The sequence below is a fragment of the Oncorhynchus nerka genome, linkage group LG28 (assembly GCF_034236695.1).
Source record: "Oncorhynchus nerka isolate Pitt River linkage group LG28, Oner_Uvic_2.0, whole genome shotgun sequence".
Classification (NCBI taxonomy): domain Eukaryota; kingdom Metazoa; phylum Chordata; class Actinopteri; order Salmoniformes; family Salmonidae; genus Oncorhynchus; species Oncorhynchus nerka.
Genome location: NC_088423.1, coordinates 61760763 through 61776323, shown reverse-complemented (window position 1 = coordinate 61776323; position 15561 = coordinate 61760763). Strand labels below are relative to the sequence as shown.

Below are 15561 nucleotides of genomic sequence, written 5' to 3'. Positions count from 1 at the left end.
GGAAGACCATGCCAAGATATCACATCAAAAATCCCCCCCACCTTTTCCAATCCCCCCCTTGTGTCCCCCCGCTTCCGAAAATGCCTTAGTGGAGGAGTGCTCTGCACTTCCAGAGTCTCCCTGATCAGATGAGGAGCCCCTTTATCACTCCCATATCCTCCAGTGAGTGTGTATATATATGTGGGTGTGCTGCTTACACAGCCTCCCAGACAGCAGCAGCAGGTTGATACACACAAAGACAGTTCCTGGTGCAGAAGCTCTTTTGGAGAACTTTGAGCATTTCTCTCCTACAGCACAGTCTACTACACAGAGGTAAGGACACCTCGAATGAAGGATTACTGCAGTATAGAGGAGGTTACTTTTTTTCTCTTGCATGAAGTAGACGTTGTGCATTTTAGAATCTTGTTGCGTCCAAGCAACATGCGTTATTTGTCCGCACCGATCTACAGCAACATCAATACGGAATCTGGACGGTGTGCCAAACACTGCTGAGTATATAGGAATGTATCATTTTATCTATCATGTACCCCTCTTCACCTCAGGGAGGGGAGAGGATTGCTGTAGCCTTGAGATTGTGGTTTATTAGTTGACTCCAGCAACAATGCTCTCTGCCGATGTACATCTCCTGCTGTGTTCTCAATGTCTCTTCCTTTGTTCATATTTGAGTGTTTCCAATGCATAGACCAGAAGAAGGTAATAACATCTCGTAGGCGGATGCGTGGGCATATAGAATATTCATCTACAGCACATGGAGAATGCTGACAAAGAAAGAGCACCTCCTATCATCTCCCACCCAATCCCAGGTTCAGGTTGATCTGTCAACAGCAGTGGGAGGTATAGAGAAGAAAGGAGATGATTAAACACAGGGGAGGCTTTAATCTTATCCAATTCCAATTGGTACATAAAAGCAAACTCGGTCAGGCAGGTGTCCTAGTCAGAGGGAGTTGATGTTTTGATTTTCTTTCTTCAAAATGTGAGTGGGAGGATTACAGGCTCAGTCGTACACACATTTGGCAGAGTTGCCACTACCCATGTAGCCAAGTATCTAGATATCTGGTTTTAACCACATAAGTTTACAATACAAAACAAGACTGTTAAACGTCAAAGTGTTTGATATTGTTTGATATTTCACACAGAGGTAATATCAATGTCATTATGGTATTTTATTTTTTGTTGCTAATATTAAATCTTCCTAATTTTTAAATGTTCCAGCGCAACACTGCAGAGGTTTATGATACTGTAGGACAGAGGGATCTGGAAGGATAATTGTGCATAATTTACTGCATTGCTTGATAGGAACTAGGAACATAAGCATTTCCCTTTTTTAGTATTTATATTTTTGACAACTTTTGCTTCACTGCATTCCAAAAGAAAATAAAAGTTATTTTTACTCCATACATTTTCCCTGACCCCCAAAAGTACTCGTTACATTTTGAATGCTTAGCAGGACAGGAAAATGGTCTAATTCACACACTTATCAATAATCCCTGGTCATCCCTACTGCCTCTGATCTGGCGGACTCACTAAACACATCCTAAAGTTTGTAAGTTATGTCTGCGTGTTATTGTGCCCCTGGCTAGCCGTGAATTAAAAAAAACAAGAAAATGGCACCGTCTGGTTTGCTTAATATAAGGAATGTGAAATGATTTATACTTTTGATGCTTAAGTATATTTAAAACCAAATACTTTTAGACTTTTACTAAAGTATGATTTTACTGGGTGACTTTCACTTTTACTTGAGTCATTTTAATATTAAGATATCTTTACTTTTACTCAAGCATGACAATTGGGTACTTTTTCCACCAACAACCACTGCCCATACATTGTCCCATGGGCAGTGGTTGTTGTGTAGAGGTCCCTTCAGTCCCCAAACAGTGTCTGTGTTTGATACTCTTTGCTGCGAGTCTTCCTCAGCCCTTTAAATCTTGAGACCCATTTGAATCCAGTCCAACTATGGACCCGTTTGGGGAGCTGTCAAGTCAACTGCTCAGTGAGCCTCTTCTCTTCACACAATCAATATGTGAGATTCTCACCAGGTGTCTTGCTCCTGTTGGTAGGGTGTAGAGCGAACACAAACCGTGCTTCGCTGTTAATGGACTGTGTCTGTGTACTCCTGAGTCATTACTGCTGTCGCATTATAAATGATGGAACTGTGCATCAAGGGCCAGTCCAGGGAGAGCTTTTCCTCTCTGTTTTTTAATCATGGTGGTATGCGCAAAACGTCAAATAGTTTCACAGATACAGATTAATTCTCAAGCCTGACATTTTAAAAAGCTCTTTGCTCTCCTTTCCCCCTGTTGCTGGTTCTCTCTCTCCTCCCCCTTTTCTCTCGTTTGAGCCAATGACCCCAGATGGTGACAGATCCACGCCTCGTGTTAAAAGGCTCCACTTGAGCAGTGAGATGACATCTGGCGAGGATGTGACTAATAAGAGGGACAGAAGCGGCAGGGACCCGTCGTGTGATCTCAGATACCAGGGTCCTCTGACTGAAGTCTGCATTTTAATGCTAAATGACTTAAATGTAAATGTTAATATCCATCCACACTCAGGGGTCGATGTACTAAAATTGGCTTTAACCATTGGTCAGTCGCCCTGCGCTGTCAAAGAACATATCCATCTGATCCCCAATGTCAGTGGTGCAAAGATGATAAAAACCATCAGTATTCAAAGCAGATATCATGGCACAAGGCGAGACCCGGATGCAGACACAGGAGGCAGATGGTTGGAGTTTTACAATATTTATTAATCCAATAAGGCAAGAGAATGGTCGTGGACAGGCAAAAGAGTTCAAAAGGTACCGAAGGGGCGGCAGAATCAAGGTCAGGGCAGACAGGATGATCAGGCAGGTGGGAAAGCAGTCCAGAGTCAGACAGGATTCTAAACCGGGAAGACTATCAAAAAGAGAATAGGAAAAAGGGGTACGGGAAAAAGACACTGGTTGACTTGACGAACATACAAGACGAACCGGCACAGAGAGACAGGAAACACAGGGATAAATACGCTGGGGGAAATGAGCGACACCTGGAGGGGGTGGAGACCATCACAGGAACAGGTGAAACAGATCTGGGCGTGACACCAGAAGTAGGTGATGCTAAGCAGAAATGTACATTTTGGAAATGCAGAGAAGGGTGGTGAGTTTATTGAGAGGAAAAACTACAGTCAACACATAACCTTAGCTTAAATTTACAATAACATGAAATGTACGCACATCTTCCATTGATAAATGCACCAACTAAGCAAATTAACTGTTGTTCATAGATCAATGATAGGATGACAAAAGTTATGGTATCAGAAATATGTCTGGTGCCTACAGGGTTGTAACTATGGCATAGTGGCGGTACACCTCATTGTCATGTATGATTTACATGAATTACCACTGATAGCTGACAGAGGGATGCTATTATGCTGGAATTAGTATTGAGCAGGTTATATTCAGAGGCTGATCATATGGGAGAGAGGGGGCTATTTCACCAATTTATGCCTATGAGAGAGATTGAGTGGCTCGCTCATTGAGATTGCCTCTCATCACCTTTAGCAATGATGTGGCAATGATGTTCTTTGAACGTGTAAAAACACATTTCACACGTAAGTCTAGTTTTAGTTACTATGAAAATGTAGGCTTTTAACTTGTTGATTTTTTTCTCTGTTGATTTTCACAAGTGGGATATACAGTATTATCCTCTGTAGTGTATCCTGTAAGTGGAAATATAATAAGAAGCATACAATAAAAATAGGAATAAATAAGAGAAGCCACTTCTCATATTTGAAAAAAAATAAAAAAATAAATGAGAACGCAATAAACAAATATAGATTTTGTTCAAAGTTTGAATATGGATATGATTCCACTGTGTTTCTGTGTGCCTATTTCATTTGAACCTTGTGTATCATATAACATGAACCTGAAATATGCTGTAGCAACATGATGTCTGATTAACATAATCCTACATAAACAACTCCTGGGTGGCTGTTACTTTTAGGTTCTTTTTAAGAGGTGGTTATGCTGGGTTATTGAAAACCTAATTATCAGGGCATAATGATAAACACTGTTGATGTATTCCCTTGACAGCGGTGCTATTGCCACGGTCATGTGCTTGCGAAAATGAGTTTGTGCTTGATTACATGTTTTTGTGGGTCAATGCCAAATGTCGAGGTTTTTGTGATCCTGTCTTCCTGCTTAAAAGATTCAGCAGACAAAGTGTTCTCCTGAAGCCACTCCTGCGTTATCTTGGCTGTGTGCTTAGTGTCATTATCCTGTTGGAAGGTGAACCTTCGCCCCCCAGTCTGAGAACCTGCTCCAGAGCGCTCAGGACTTCATCAAGGATTTCTCTGTACTTTGCTTCATTAATCTATCCCTCGATCCTGATTAGTATTAGAATAAGGATGGTGCCAGGTTTCCTCCAGACGTGATGCTTGGCATTCAGGCCAAAGTGTTTAGTCTTGGTTTCATCAAATCAAATTGTATTAGTCACATTCCCTGAATACAACAGGTAGACCTTGCAGTGAAATGCTTACTTACGAGCCCCTAACCATCAATGCAGTTTAAAAAATATATAAATAAATACAGACAAGAATAAGAAATAAAAGTAACAAGTAATTAAAGAGCAGCAGTAAAATAACAATAGCGAGACTATATACAGGGGGTACTGGTACAGAGTCAATGTGTTGGGGCACCAGTTAGTTGAGGTAATATGTACATGTTGGTAGAGTAATTAAAGTGACTATGCATAGATGATAACAACAGAGAGTAGCAGCGGTGTAAAAAGAGGCTGGGGGGGCAATGCAAATAGTCTGATTAGGTGTTCAGGAGTCTTATGGCTTGGGTGTGGAAGATGTTTAGAAGCCTCTTGGACCTAGACTTGGCGCTCTGGTACCGCTTACCATGCGGTAGCAGAGAGAACAGTCTATGACTAGGGTGGCTGGAGTCTTTGAAAATTTTTAGGGTCTTCCTCTGACACCGCCTGGTATAGAGGTCCTGGATGGCAAGGAGCTTAGCCCCAGTAATGTACTGGGCCATTTGCACTACCCTCTGTAGTGTCTTGCGGTCGGAGTGCCTTGCGGTCGGAGGCCTGAGCAGTTGCCACACCAGACAGTGATGTAACCACAATGATGTAATTGTAGAACATTTTGAGGATCTGAGGAAAAATCTTTTCAGTCTCCTGAGGTGGAATAGGTTTTGTCTTGCCCTCTTCACGACTGTCTTAGTGTGCTTGGACCATGTTAATTTGTTGGTGATTTGAACACCAAGGAACTTCAAGCTCTCAACCTGCTCCACCTGCTCCACTGCAGCCCAGTCGATGAGAATGGGGGCGTGCTCAGTCCTCTTTTTCCTGTAGTCCACAATCATCTCCTTTGTCTTGATCACATTGAGGGAGAGATTGTTGTCCTGGCACCACACGGCCAGGTCTCTGACCTCCCTATAGGCTGCCTCGTCGTTGTCGGTGATCAGGCCTACCACTGTTGTGTCATCGGCAAACTTAATGATGGTGTTGAAGTCGTGCTTGGCCATGCAGTCATGAGTGAACAGGGAGTACAGGAGGGGCCCGAGCACACACCCATGAGGGGCCCATGTGTTGAGGATCAGTGTGGCGGATGTGTTGTTCTCTACCCTTACCAGCTGGATCCAGTTGCAGATGGTGTTTAGTCCCAGGGTCCTTAGCTTATTGATGAGCTTTGAATGCTGTAGTCAGTGAATAGCATTCTCACATAGGTGTTCCTTCTGTCCAGGTGGGAAAGGGCAGGGTGGAGTGCAATAGAGATGCATCATCTGTGGATCTGTTGGGGCGGTATACAAATTGGAGTGGGTCTAGGGCACATATGTCAGAGTCAACACATCCGCCCGCAAGAAGGTTTTTTACGGCCCCTGGGATGATCTAGAACCGCCCGCAGCAAGCCGGCAGCCCGCAGATCTTTTACACGCACCAATACTACATTTCCCACAATGCAAAGGTGACGCACCGGCAGTAGGCTGCTTCATTTCAATATTTATTGGCACAGCAGTCGTCAGCATCACAGTAAAATTAACTTTCAGATACCCATCAAAAATGGCAAAACGGAAGGTGGATACTGAGAACCGGGGTTTCAAACAAGGTGGGAGTCGGAGTATATGTTCACGAAGGTAGCTGGAAAACCTGTGTGTCTTCTGTGTGGAGAAAGTGTGGCGGTACTGAAAGAGTATAATCTGAGACGACATTATGAAACGAAACACGCGGACAAAAACAAGAATATGGACATGGAACAAAGGCTACAAAAGGCAGAGGAATTAAAACGAGGCCTCAAATCTCGACAGGCTCTGTTCAAAAAAGCCAAATCACAAGGCCAGGCTGCTGTCAAGGCCAGTTTTATTTTGGCAGAAGAGATCGCTAAATCAGCCCGGCCATTTACGGAGGGGATTTCATCAAAAACTGCATGATTAAAGTTTGTGACGAAGTTTGCCCAGAAAAAGGCAACTCTTTTTAAATGTGAGTCTGAGCAGAAACACCATTGCCGAGAGAGTAGACCAGTTGTCCATCAATCTAAAAGAGCAGCTTGTGAAAAAGGGAAAAGATTTTATTGCATATTCCTTGGCTGTGGATGACATTTCTGACATTGCCCAGTTGTCAATTTTCAGGAGTGGACTCCAACCTAAGCGTGACAGAGGAGTTTTTGGCTTTACGTCTATGCATGGCACAACTACGGGGCATGATTTGTATGAAGAGGTGTCAAGATGTGTAAATGAGATGGAGCTGCCTTGGGAAAAACTCGGGTTTGACAACCGACGGAGCACCTGCGATGTGTGGACACAGGAGCGGACTGGTGGCGAAGATCGGGAAAAGATGCAAGAGGAAAACGCGACAGGTGAGCTGACAGCTTATCATTGTATCATACACCAGGAAGCCGGTAAAGCCTTGAAAATGGAGCATGGAGTTAACTTTATCAGAGCCAAAGGTTTGAATCACCGCCAGTTCAAGGCATTTCTGACGGAGTTAGAAACGGAGGTGATTTGCCTTATCACACAGAGGTGCGATGGCTAAGCCAGGGAAAGGTGCTTCAAAGATGTTTCGAGTCAGTGAGGAGATTTGTCTGTTCTTGGACAGCAAAGGGAAAGACACAACACAACTCCGAGACGAAATGTTTCTGTGAAATGGCTTTTCTGTGTGACATTACGAGTCATCTGAATGCAATAAACTTGCAGCTGCAGGGTCGGGATCGTGTCATCTCTGATATGTACAGTACAGTGAAGGCATTTAAAACCAAACTGACTCTGATGCGGAAAGAAAATTTGAGCCACTTTCCCAGCTGCCAGACCATGAAAGAGAAGCTCTCTACCAGTGCGTTCCCGAGCACACAGTTGGCTGATAAAATAGGTATGCTTGCCGCTGACTTTCGACGCCGATTTGCTGACTTTGAAGCACAAAAAAGCAGGTTGGAACTGCTCGGTAACCCATTTGCTGGAAAGCTCACCACCAAACCTCCAAATGGAGTTGATTGACCTCCAATGCAATGATGCACTGAGGGCAAAATATGCGGCAGTGGGTGCTGCGGAGTTTCCTCCCGGCACAATGCCCCAGCTGCATCCAGGCTGCTCAAACGTTGTCTATGAGCACATACCTGTGTGAACAACTGTTTTCTTTGATGAACCTGAACAAAACATCACACAGAAGTCGACTTACTGCTGAACACCTCCACTCAATTCTGAGGATTTCTTCAGCTCAGAGCCTTACCCCGAACATTGATGAACTTGTGGAAAAGATGGGACACCACCAAGTATCACCCTCAACCTCAAACAAGTGAACATTACTGTGCAATCACATATTTAGAGTTTTACTCAGTTCAAGTTTAAAAGTTAAAATTTAATATTTGTTTTCACTGCATGTTACTTCTCCTTAAACAAAGTGTTGTTTTTGATTAATAGATTTTTGCACTTTATTTTTTGTATTTCAATCCAATTATATTTTAAAAATATTTCAGTTGAGTGGATGATAGAAAATTGCTATTATTGTTTTTTTCTTTGAAGTAAATTTAGCCCACTTTTGCTAAAATAGAAAATATAGTCTACTGATGGTGCCTTGAATACCGGTTTCTTTCATTTAATGTTCATGTTATGGGGATATTTATATAAAGGAAATTTGTCTTTTGTGTCTGTTGAAAATTAAAGATTACTGACAGAGCCATAAGAAAATATTGCTTTATTTATCTGATCATATTGTAATATATTTGTTAGGTTTTCAGTAGGTTCAATTAGGTTCACTAGACTATATGCGTCAGGCCCCTCGTCTTGTAGCTGATTTTTTTATTTGGCCCTCCGTCCATTTGACTTTGACACCCCTGGTCTAGGGTTTCTGGAACAATGGTGTTGATGTGAGCCATGACCAGCCTTTCAAAGCACTTCATGGCTACAGACGTGAGTGCTACGGGTCGGTAGTCATTTAGGCAGGTTACCTTAGTGTTCTTGGACACAGGCACTGTGGTGGTCTGCCTAAAACATTTTGGTATTACAGACTCGGACAGGGAGAGATTGAAAATGTCAGTGAAGAGAATCTTGAGAATCAGAAAATATTGTTTCTCATGGTTTAAGAGTCTTTAGGTGCCTTTTGTTGAACTCCAAGTGGGTTGTCATGTACCGTTTAATGAGGAGTGGCTTCCGTCTGGCCGATCTATCATAAAGGCCTAATTGGTGGAATGCTGCAAAGATGGGAGAAACTTCCAGAAGGACACCAATCTCCACAGAGAAACTCTGGAGCTCTGTCAGAGTGACCATCGGGTTCTTGGTCATCTCCCTGACCAAAGCCCTTCTCCCCCAATTGCTCAGTTAGGATGGGCAGCCAGCTCTTGGAAGAGCCTTGGTGGTTCCAAATGTATTCCATTTAAGAATGATGGAGGCCACTGTGTTCTTGGGAACCTTTAATGCTGCAGAAATGTTTTCGTACCATTCCCCAGATCTGTGCCTCAACACAATCCTGTCTCGGCGCTCTATGGACAATTCCTTTACCCTCATGACTTGGTTCTTGCTCTGACGTGCACTGTCAACTGTGGGACCTTATATAGACAGGTGTGTGCCTTTCCAAATCATGTCCAATCAATTGAATTTACCCCAGGTGGACTCCAATCAAGTTGTAGAAACGTCTCAAGGATGATTAATGGAAACAGGATGCACCTGAACTCAATTTTGAGTCTCATATCAAAGAGTCTGAATACTAATGTAAATAAGGTATGTGTTTATTTTTAATACATTTGCAAAAAATTCTAAAAACCTGTTTTTGCTTTGTCGTTATGGGGTATTGTGTGTAGATTGATGAGGAAAAAACAATAATTGAATACATTTTAGAATAAGGCTTTAACGTAACAAAATGTGGAATAAGTAAAGGGGTGAAGGGTGAATACTTTGTGAATGCCCTGTATGTTGCACATATAGCATATTATATTTGTTATATATTATGTGACATTTTATTTGAGTATACTACGAGAATATACTGCCAGAAACGTATTAATATCATTGCAAACGTACGATAGGCTAATATTTACATTTAAGTAATATCCCTTAACTGAGAGTCTACTATTGCTTTTATCTAAATTAACATTTGACAACCTAGGCCCACTTATGGATCCATCGACACTCCAGGGATGAGACTATTTGGCCACCAATGGGACTTATTCATTTCTGAGCATTTGTTTGTTATCACCTCTAGCAGATGGCTCAGCGTGGTGGAATGCTTTTCACCAACAGAATTAACATGAGGAAATGCTGCTCATTCTAACTTATTTTGGACTCTCATAGCCCCTGGTTATTGCACAGTGTCCCTAAAAAGACATGCAAACACTCAAAATAGATTTCAAAATATTAAATCATTACAAAGCTATCAACATTCAAAATAGAAGTGATTATGTATTCTGTTGAATAGAAAAAACATAATTGTAAATGCCTCCAATGTAATTGAAGATGTGATGAATATCTACACAGAGAATGTCACATTCACTGTAAGGGCAAGACTCAGCCCTCAGTCAGCTTGCCATTTACATTTATTCACAAGCGATGGATTCATCTTTGGATGGAAACAGGGATGCTGCGTTCATGGAGCAGGTTTCAACATGTCTCTCTGCATCAACCATGAAGAAATGAGCAACCTCTTTGCAGCATGCTAGTCAAATGCAGAATGCAGCAAATCCTTGAGGCTGCTGTCATGCAATACTAGAACTGTCGTTCACCGATAGCCTCACAGTACTTAAAGAGCAGCTGAACCCCGCCCCCCAACAAAAAAAATATGTATCTAGTTGAAAACGGCCTATGTTGCATCAATTTTAGTCAGTGTACAAATGTACTACAATGTGTAAATAATATAAGTTTATCATAAAGTCAGTATCTTCCAAAACTGAGATTTGCAACAGCTGTTATAATGAAAAAGGTTTTATTGACATGGCCTGACCATAATTATCACTGTGAGCTGGAGACTCGTCTCTAGTCAGTAAAGGGTTAACGCATGTAATTGGATGAATGGATATTGTGGTTCGCCACCGCGTCTAATTACACAGCGTTGGGAACTTCTCCAGAACAAACCGGGAGGATTGCCTTTGTACCGCATTCCTAGTTCCATTGGATACTTCAGGGGTGATTTCGATCATGCCCACTAACACCGGATGGTAACGTCTAGGGAGAATTGTCAAGCACGGAGAAACAGCTGCAGTGATTGTGCTCGATCCAATTGCACGGCAGAACCTACAGACAGTGAGACAGACCTGCCAACATCACTCAGCGCCCCAACTTGTTTACATAAGATAACGTCACCAATGTTATGTTAAAAGAACACAATTGGCTGATAAGATCTTTATCGAGTGGCCACTTGCTAATGTGTTTGATAGTGTTCATTGAGTCTACCACTGTTTCGGTCACAATAAGAATTGATACGTTGCGCACACATCCCGACTACTTGTCAATATTCCAAAATTCATACCAATTCGCAAGCATCTTGTGTTCTGCCGCGACCTGTTGTATAACATGATTTGCTATGAAACTCTGCCAGACGGACACTCCGGTAATAGACAGTGAGAAAGTTGGAAAAAAAACAAACGTCCAAATTAATTAGAGATTTATTTTAGATTAATTCGGGCTATTTTTGAGGGCGAACTCTTGCGACCGTGACTCGAGAAGGACAAACAGCAATACCTGCTAGAGTACGATATAGCAAACATAACACCCACGTCGAATCACACCGCCAAGACGCAAATCTCGTTCACCAACCCCTTCAATGACAGAGGAAAGGAAGATAACTATGTGTATTGTGTTCATGTCAGACCAAGTGCTGTTTATAAATAGTCTCATCAATCCCATGGGATCTCATGTTTTTATGTTTAATTCCTTCTTTTCTGTTTGAAATTATAAGACTCCCCCATGGAATAACCTACTGTATGTCGATAAAGTAAATTTAAGACATTGTCTGAAACTCCTTCTGACTGGTCCACTTCTGTTACGGCTTTAGTGATGACTCTACACAGGCAGGAAGAGAAGATCTCATTAGACAAATAGATGTTTTGAACTTTAGTAGCCTGACTAGGAAATTACTGTATGATATCGAAATCTGCCTGCATTGATCCTAAAATCAATATTTACTGCAACACACACAGACATTTGACAGATGACAGGACCTAGTAGATCAGACTTTTTTTTTTACCCTCAATAAAAAAGAAACAGTCCGATTAGTGTGACTTTGTATTTTGGATCAAGCTTTTAAATGGTGGACATAATAATGCTCACTGACTATAATAACTTGCACATAAAGAATGTTGAAACATTTATAAAGATGCAATTATAAAATAAGGTTCTGGACAGCAGCTTAATTCCTTTCAGTGATGTTGATCGCTGGCGTGTTTCAAAGCAAGCCCCTTTGTCAAAGCACTATCACATTTACAAAGATATTGGGATCAATATACTGTAGTGATGAGACAGGAGAGAATTAAGTCATGATATAATTGATGTTGAGTAAACGTATGACTTTGGGTGAAGATGAAGGTGCGTTTTCTCCAGTTGGTTTGGCACCTCGGCCAGCGGAGGGCAAATATTATTGTCTCTCTTTTTGTTCCTTCATTAGCCAGGTAAAATTAAGTGCTAATTAGGAACGTATTAATGCTGCTTCCGTTTTGGGATAAACATATTTTCAAAGCAAGTGTCTCAGAGAAGATTCAATCCTCTATGGATCCAGGTGGTATTGAATCACTAATAACAATCTCACTTGTTTCTGATTTTACTTCTCAATTGAGCTGGCAAAGCCTTGAGCTATTCGATTGTTGACTTACAGTCAATTCATATATAACCTGCACCATGGTATCACACTGCTACGGAACTGCTTTTTAACATCCACACAGTGCTCTCTTTTGGTCTGCTATGGTATGTCTGTTGTGTATTATATTGAGATTAAGCACCTGACTTTGTTGTTTAATTAACTGGGCCAACCTTTTTCCCAACAGGAAATATGACTACACCAGCTAACCGTCTCCTGATTGGCCTGATGTGTCAGGTAACCTGCACGTGGGCCTTCGCTCGCCTGCCCGAGGATGCAGAACTGCGTTCTGCCTTTTCAGTGGCACGCACCAGCAGCATGGAGGGTGGACCAAAGATGGTGGTGACCTTTGACAAGGAGTATGTTAACATCGGTGGGGACTTTGATCCAAAGGCAGGCATGTTCCGCTGCCGCATCCCCGGAGCATACTACTTCTCCTTCACAGTGGGGAAGTTCCCCAGTCGTGACCTGTCAGTCATGCTAATGAAGAACAGGAATGAGGTGCAGGCAATTGTGTATGATGAGAATGCGGGAGAGGAGCGTAAGGTGCAGAGCCAAAGTGCCATGCTGCAGCTGGACTTTGGTGACACAGTCTGGCTCCGCCTTCACGGTGATCCCCGCTATGCCATCTACAGCAACACAGGTCACTACACCACATTTAATGGCTACCTAATCTACCCTGACACCTACACCTTCCAAGACCGCAAGCACGAGGACCCAACTCCCATGTATGGAAACGAGGCGAATGCCAATGACCACACCCTAACAGACCAGGATGGGCTGAGAGAAAGGGACAACGTAGAGAAGAGAGAGGAGGTAGAGGATAAAGAGGAGGACCAGAGGTCAGCCTTCTCCGTTGGCCGCACTCAGAGCATCGTAGGGGTGGACCAGGGCTTCACAGAACACCGTCCTATCTCCTTTGACACAGACTTTGTCAACATTGGCGCTGACTTTAACGTCACCGAAGGTGTATTCACCTGCCGTATTCCAGGAGCCTACTTCTTCTCCTTCAATGCTGGCAAGCTTCCCCACAAAACCCTGTCAATCAAGCTGATGAAGAACCACCTGGAGGTGCAGGCCATGATCTACGATGACAGTGACACTGAGAAGGCTCTGCAGAGCCAAAGTCTGATGCTGTCTCTGCGCCGTGGTGATATCGTCTGGCTTTATAGCCACCAGCGCGATGGCTTTGGAGCATACAGCAACCATGCCAAGTATATAACCTTCACTGGCTTCCTGGTCTATCCAGAAATACAAAAACTAGCCACCAATCAGCAGTAACAGCAGAGCCGGAAGCCATAAGGGACAGTGTCAAGAACACAGTTGGCTGTGGACCTACTACACTCAATTATTCTATGTCCAGCTAATTCTTTCAATGGGTTTACTTTGTCAAACTCCAACTTGCAGTCTTGAATTAATGAAGATGTTACTACATACTAGCATTTTTGCTATTTTCAGGATATGATGTCTCAGTTAATACTTATCTGGATTTTTTAACATACCTTTATCAATGTCTTGAAAGGCATTGTCAAATAATGGGGACACTTGTTTTGTGTCAAATTTAGTATTTTTCCTTCATTTTAGAGTGAGTTTCTGATAAGGCCAGTGTCAGATCACAATGAAATAAAATGGCATTTTGAACCAAAAAGCATGACCAACACTTAGAATAAATGTCCTGTTACAGTGCAGGGCTGTCCATTGGACCAATACAGACACCATACTCATCCTTGTTGTAGCTTGAAATCTGCTAGTTTTGGACCTCAGGGCACCAGGCTCATAATTGGAGTTTAATTTATTTCCTCAGCTGGTGACCGCTGTGGAGAAAATTGAATTGCCTATATCATCCCAGGCTTCAGCAAATTACAGTCTGTTTGAGAGGTAATTTAAACATGTGAAAAATAGCATATAGTCCAATTATAATGTTAGTTTTACTCTCCAGCAAATACTGTATTTTGATTCTCCATGTCACACCCTGATCTGTTTCACCTGTTTTATGCTTGTCCCCCCCCAGGTCTCTCCCATTTGTCCCCATTATCCCCTGTGTATTTATACAAGTGTTCTCTGTTTGTCTGTTGCCAGTTAGTCTTGTCAGCGTGTTTTTCCCTGTTTGAGTCGCTGTTTTCTAGTCTTCCCGGTTCTGACTGCTCTGACCCTGCCTGCCGTTCTGTACCTCATTGACTCTGCCCTGGATTACTGACCTCTACCTGCCCCCTTGTATAATAAATATTATGAGAACTGTACTCTCCGCCTCCTGTGTCTTCATCTGGGTCATATCCTGAGTTGTGTGGGACTATTGGGTTATGTACACCATCTCTGGGTAGTGTTCCTTTTTTAGTTTGAATTAGCATCTTATCAAAAGGAATAAACACAATGTGACACTTACTGAATAATGAGAGACTATTTCAGTAATAGTTAGTCCCCCTATTAATGGTCATCTACTATGCGAATAGCAGATTGATTTTTGTCATGAATCTTGCCCTGGAGGCAGAACTGAGCCATTTCCGCTAGCTGCAGTCAAAATGTCATTTATGGTCTTAATTTAAGGTTAGGCATTAGGGTTAGCAATGTAGTTAAGGTTATGTTTAAAATCAGATGTTATGACTTTGTGGCTGTGCCAGCTAGTGACCACTCAGCAGAGCTGCCTCCAGAGCAAGATTCATGGAGAAAAATACTTACCTGCCTGTGATTGCGGTGTCAGGCATATACTCACTCCTGCGGTGCTGCCCTCACACAACCTACTTTTGGAGCACATCCTTCGTCACACTCGACTCCCTAATGCCCAAGTGTCACTAATCGTGGCAACTTTTGTACCCTGAGGGTGGAATTACTTTTTCAATACAGCGAATTTAAAAAAAATAAACGGATGTATAATTTTTCAATTTGTATGGGAAAATTGTAGTTTAGCATTTGCTTTGTAGTTCTAATTTCAATCATTATGTGCATGGACTGCAGTAGGAAATAGTCATCGACTTGAGTGGACCAAATTTGTATAACAGCTTTAATTATATTTAACCACTAGCAAGCCATCAGAGACTCTGGGTTCACGCCCAGGCTCTGTCGTAACCGGCTGCGACCGGAAGGTCCGTGTGGCGACGCACAATTGGCCTAGCGTCGTCCGGGTTAGGGAGGGCTTGGCCAGTAAGGATGTCCTTGTCTCATCGCGCACCAGCGCCTCCTGTGGCGGGCCGGGCGCAGTGTGCGCTAACCAAGGTTGCCAGGTGCACGGTGTTTCCTCCGACACATTGGTGCGGCTGGCTTCCGGGTTGGATGCGCACAGTGTTAAGAAGCAGTGCGGCTTGGTTGGGTTGTGTTT

At 42.7% G+C, this 15561-nt stretch overlaps 1 protein-coding gene across 1 annotated transcript; it reads left to right on the top strand.

Annotated features, from left to right (window-relative positions):
• The first annotated feature begins 233 nt into the window (after window positions 1-233).
• LOC115113483 (complement C1q tumor necrosis factor-related protein 4-like) lies at window positions 234-14488 on the top strand. The gene is made up of 2 exons (XM_029641209.2): window positions 234-312; window positions 12436-14488. The coding sequence occupies exon 2, from the start codon at window positions 12441-12443 to the stop codon at window positions 13527-13529; it is 1089 nt and encodes a 362-aa protein (XP_029497069.1). The 5' UTR covers window positions 234-312; window positions 12436-12440; the 3' UTR covers window positions 13530-14488.
• Window positions 14489-15561: the final 1073 nt, after the last annotated feature.

Excerpts from the sequence above, each read along its gene's own strand:
- LOC115113483 (XM_029641209.2), top strand. The coding sequence starts at position 12,441 with ATGACTACACCAGCTAACCGTCTCCTGATTGGCCTGATGTGTCAGGTA.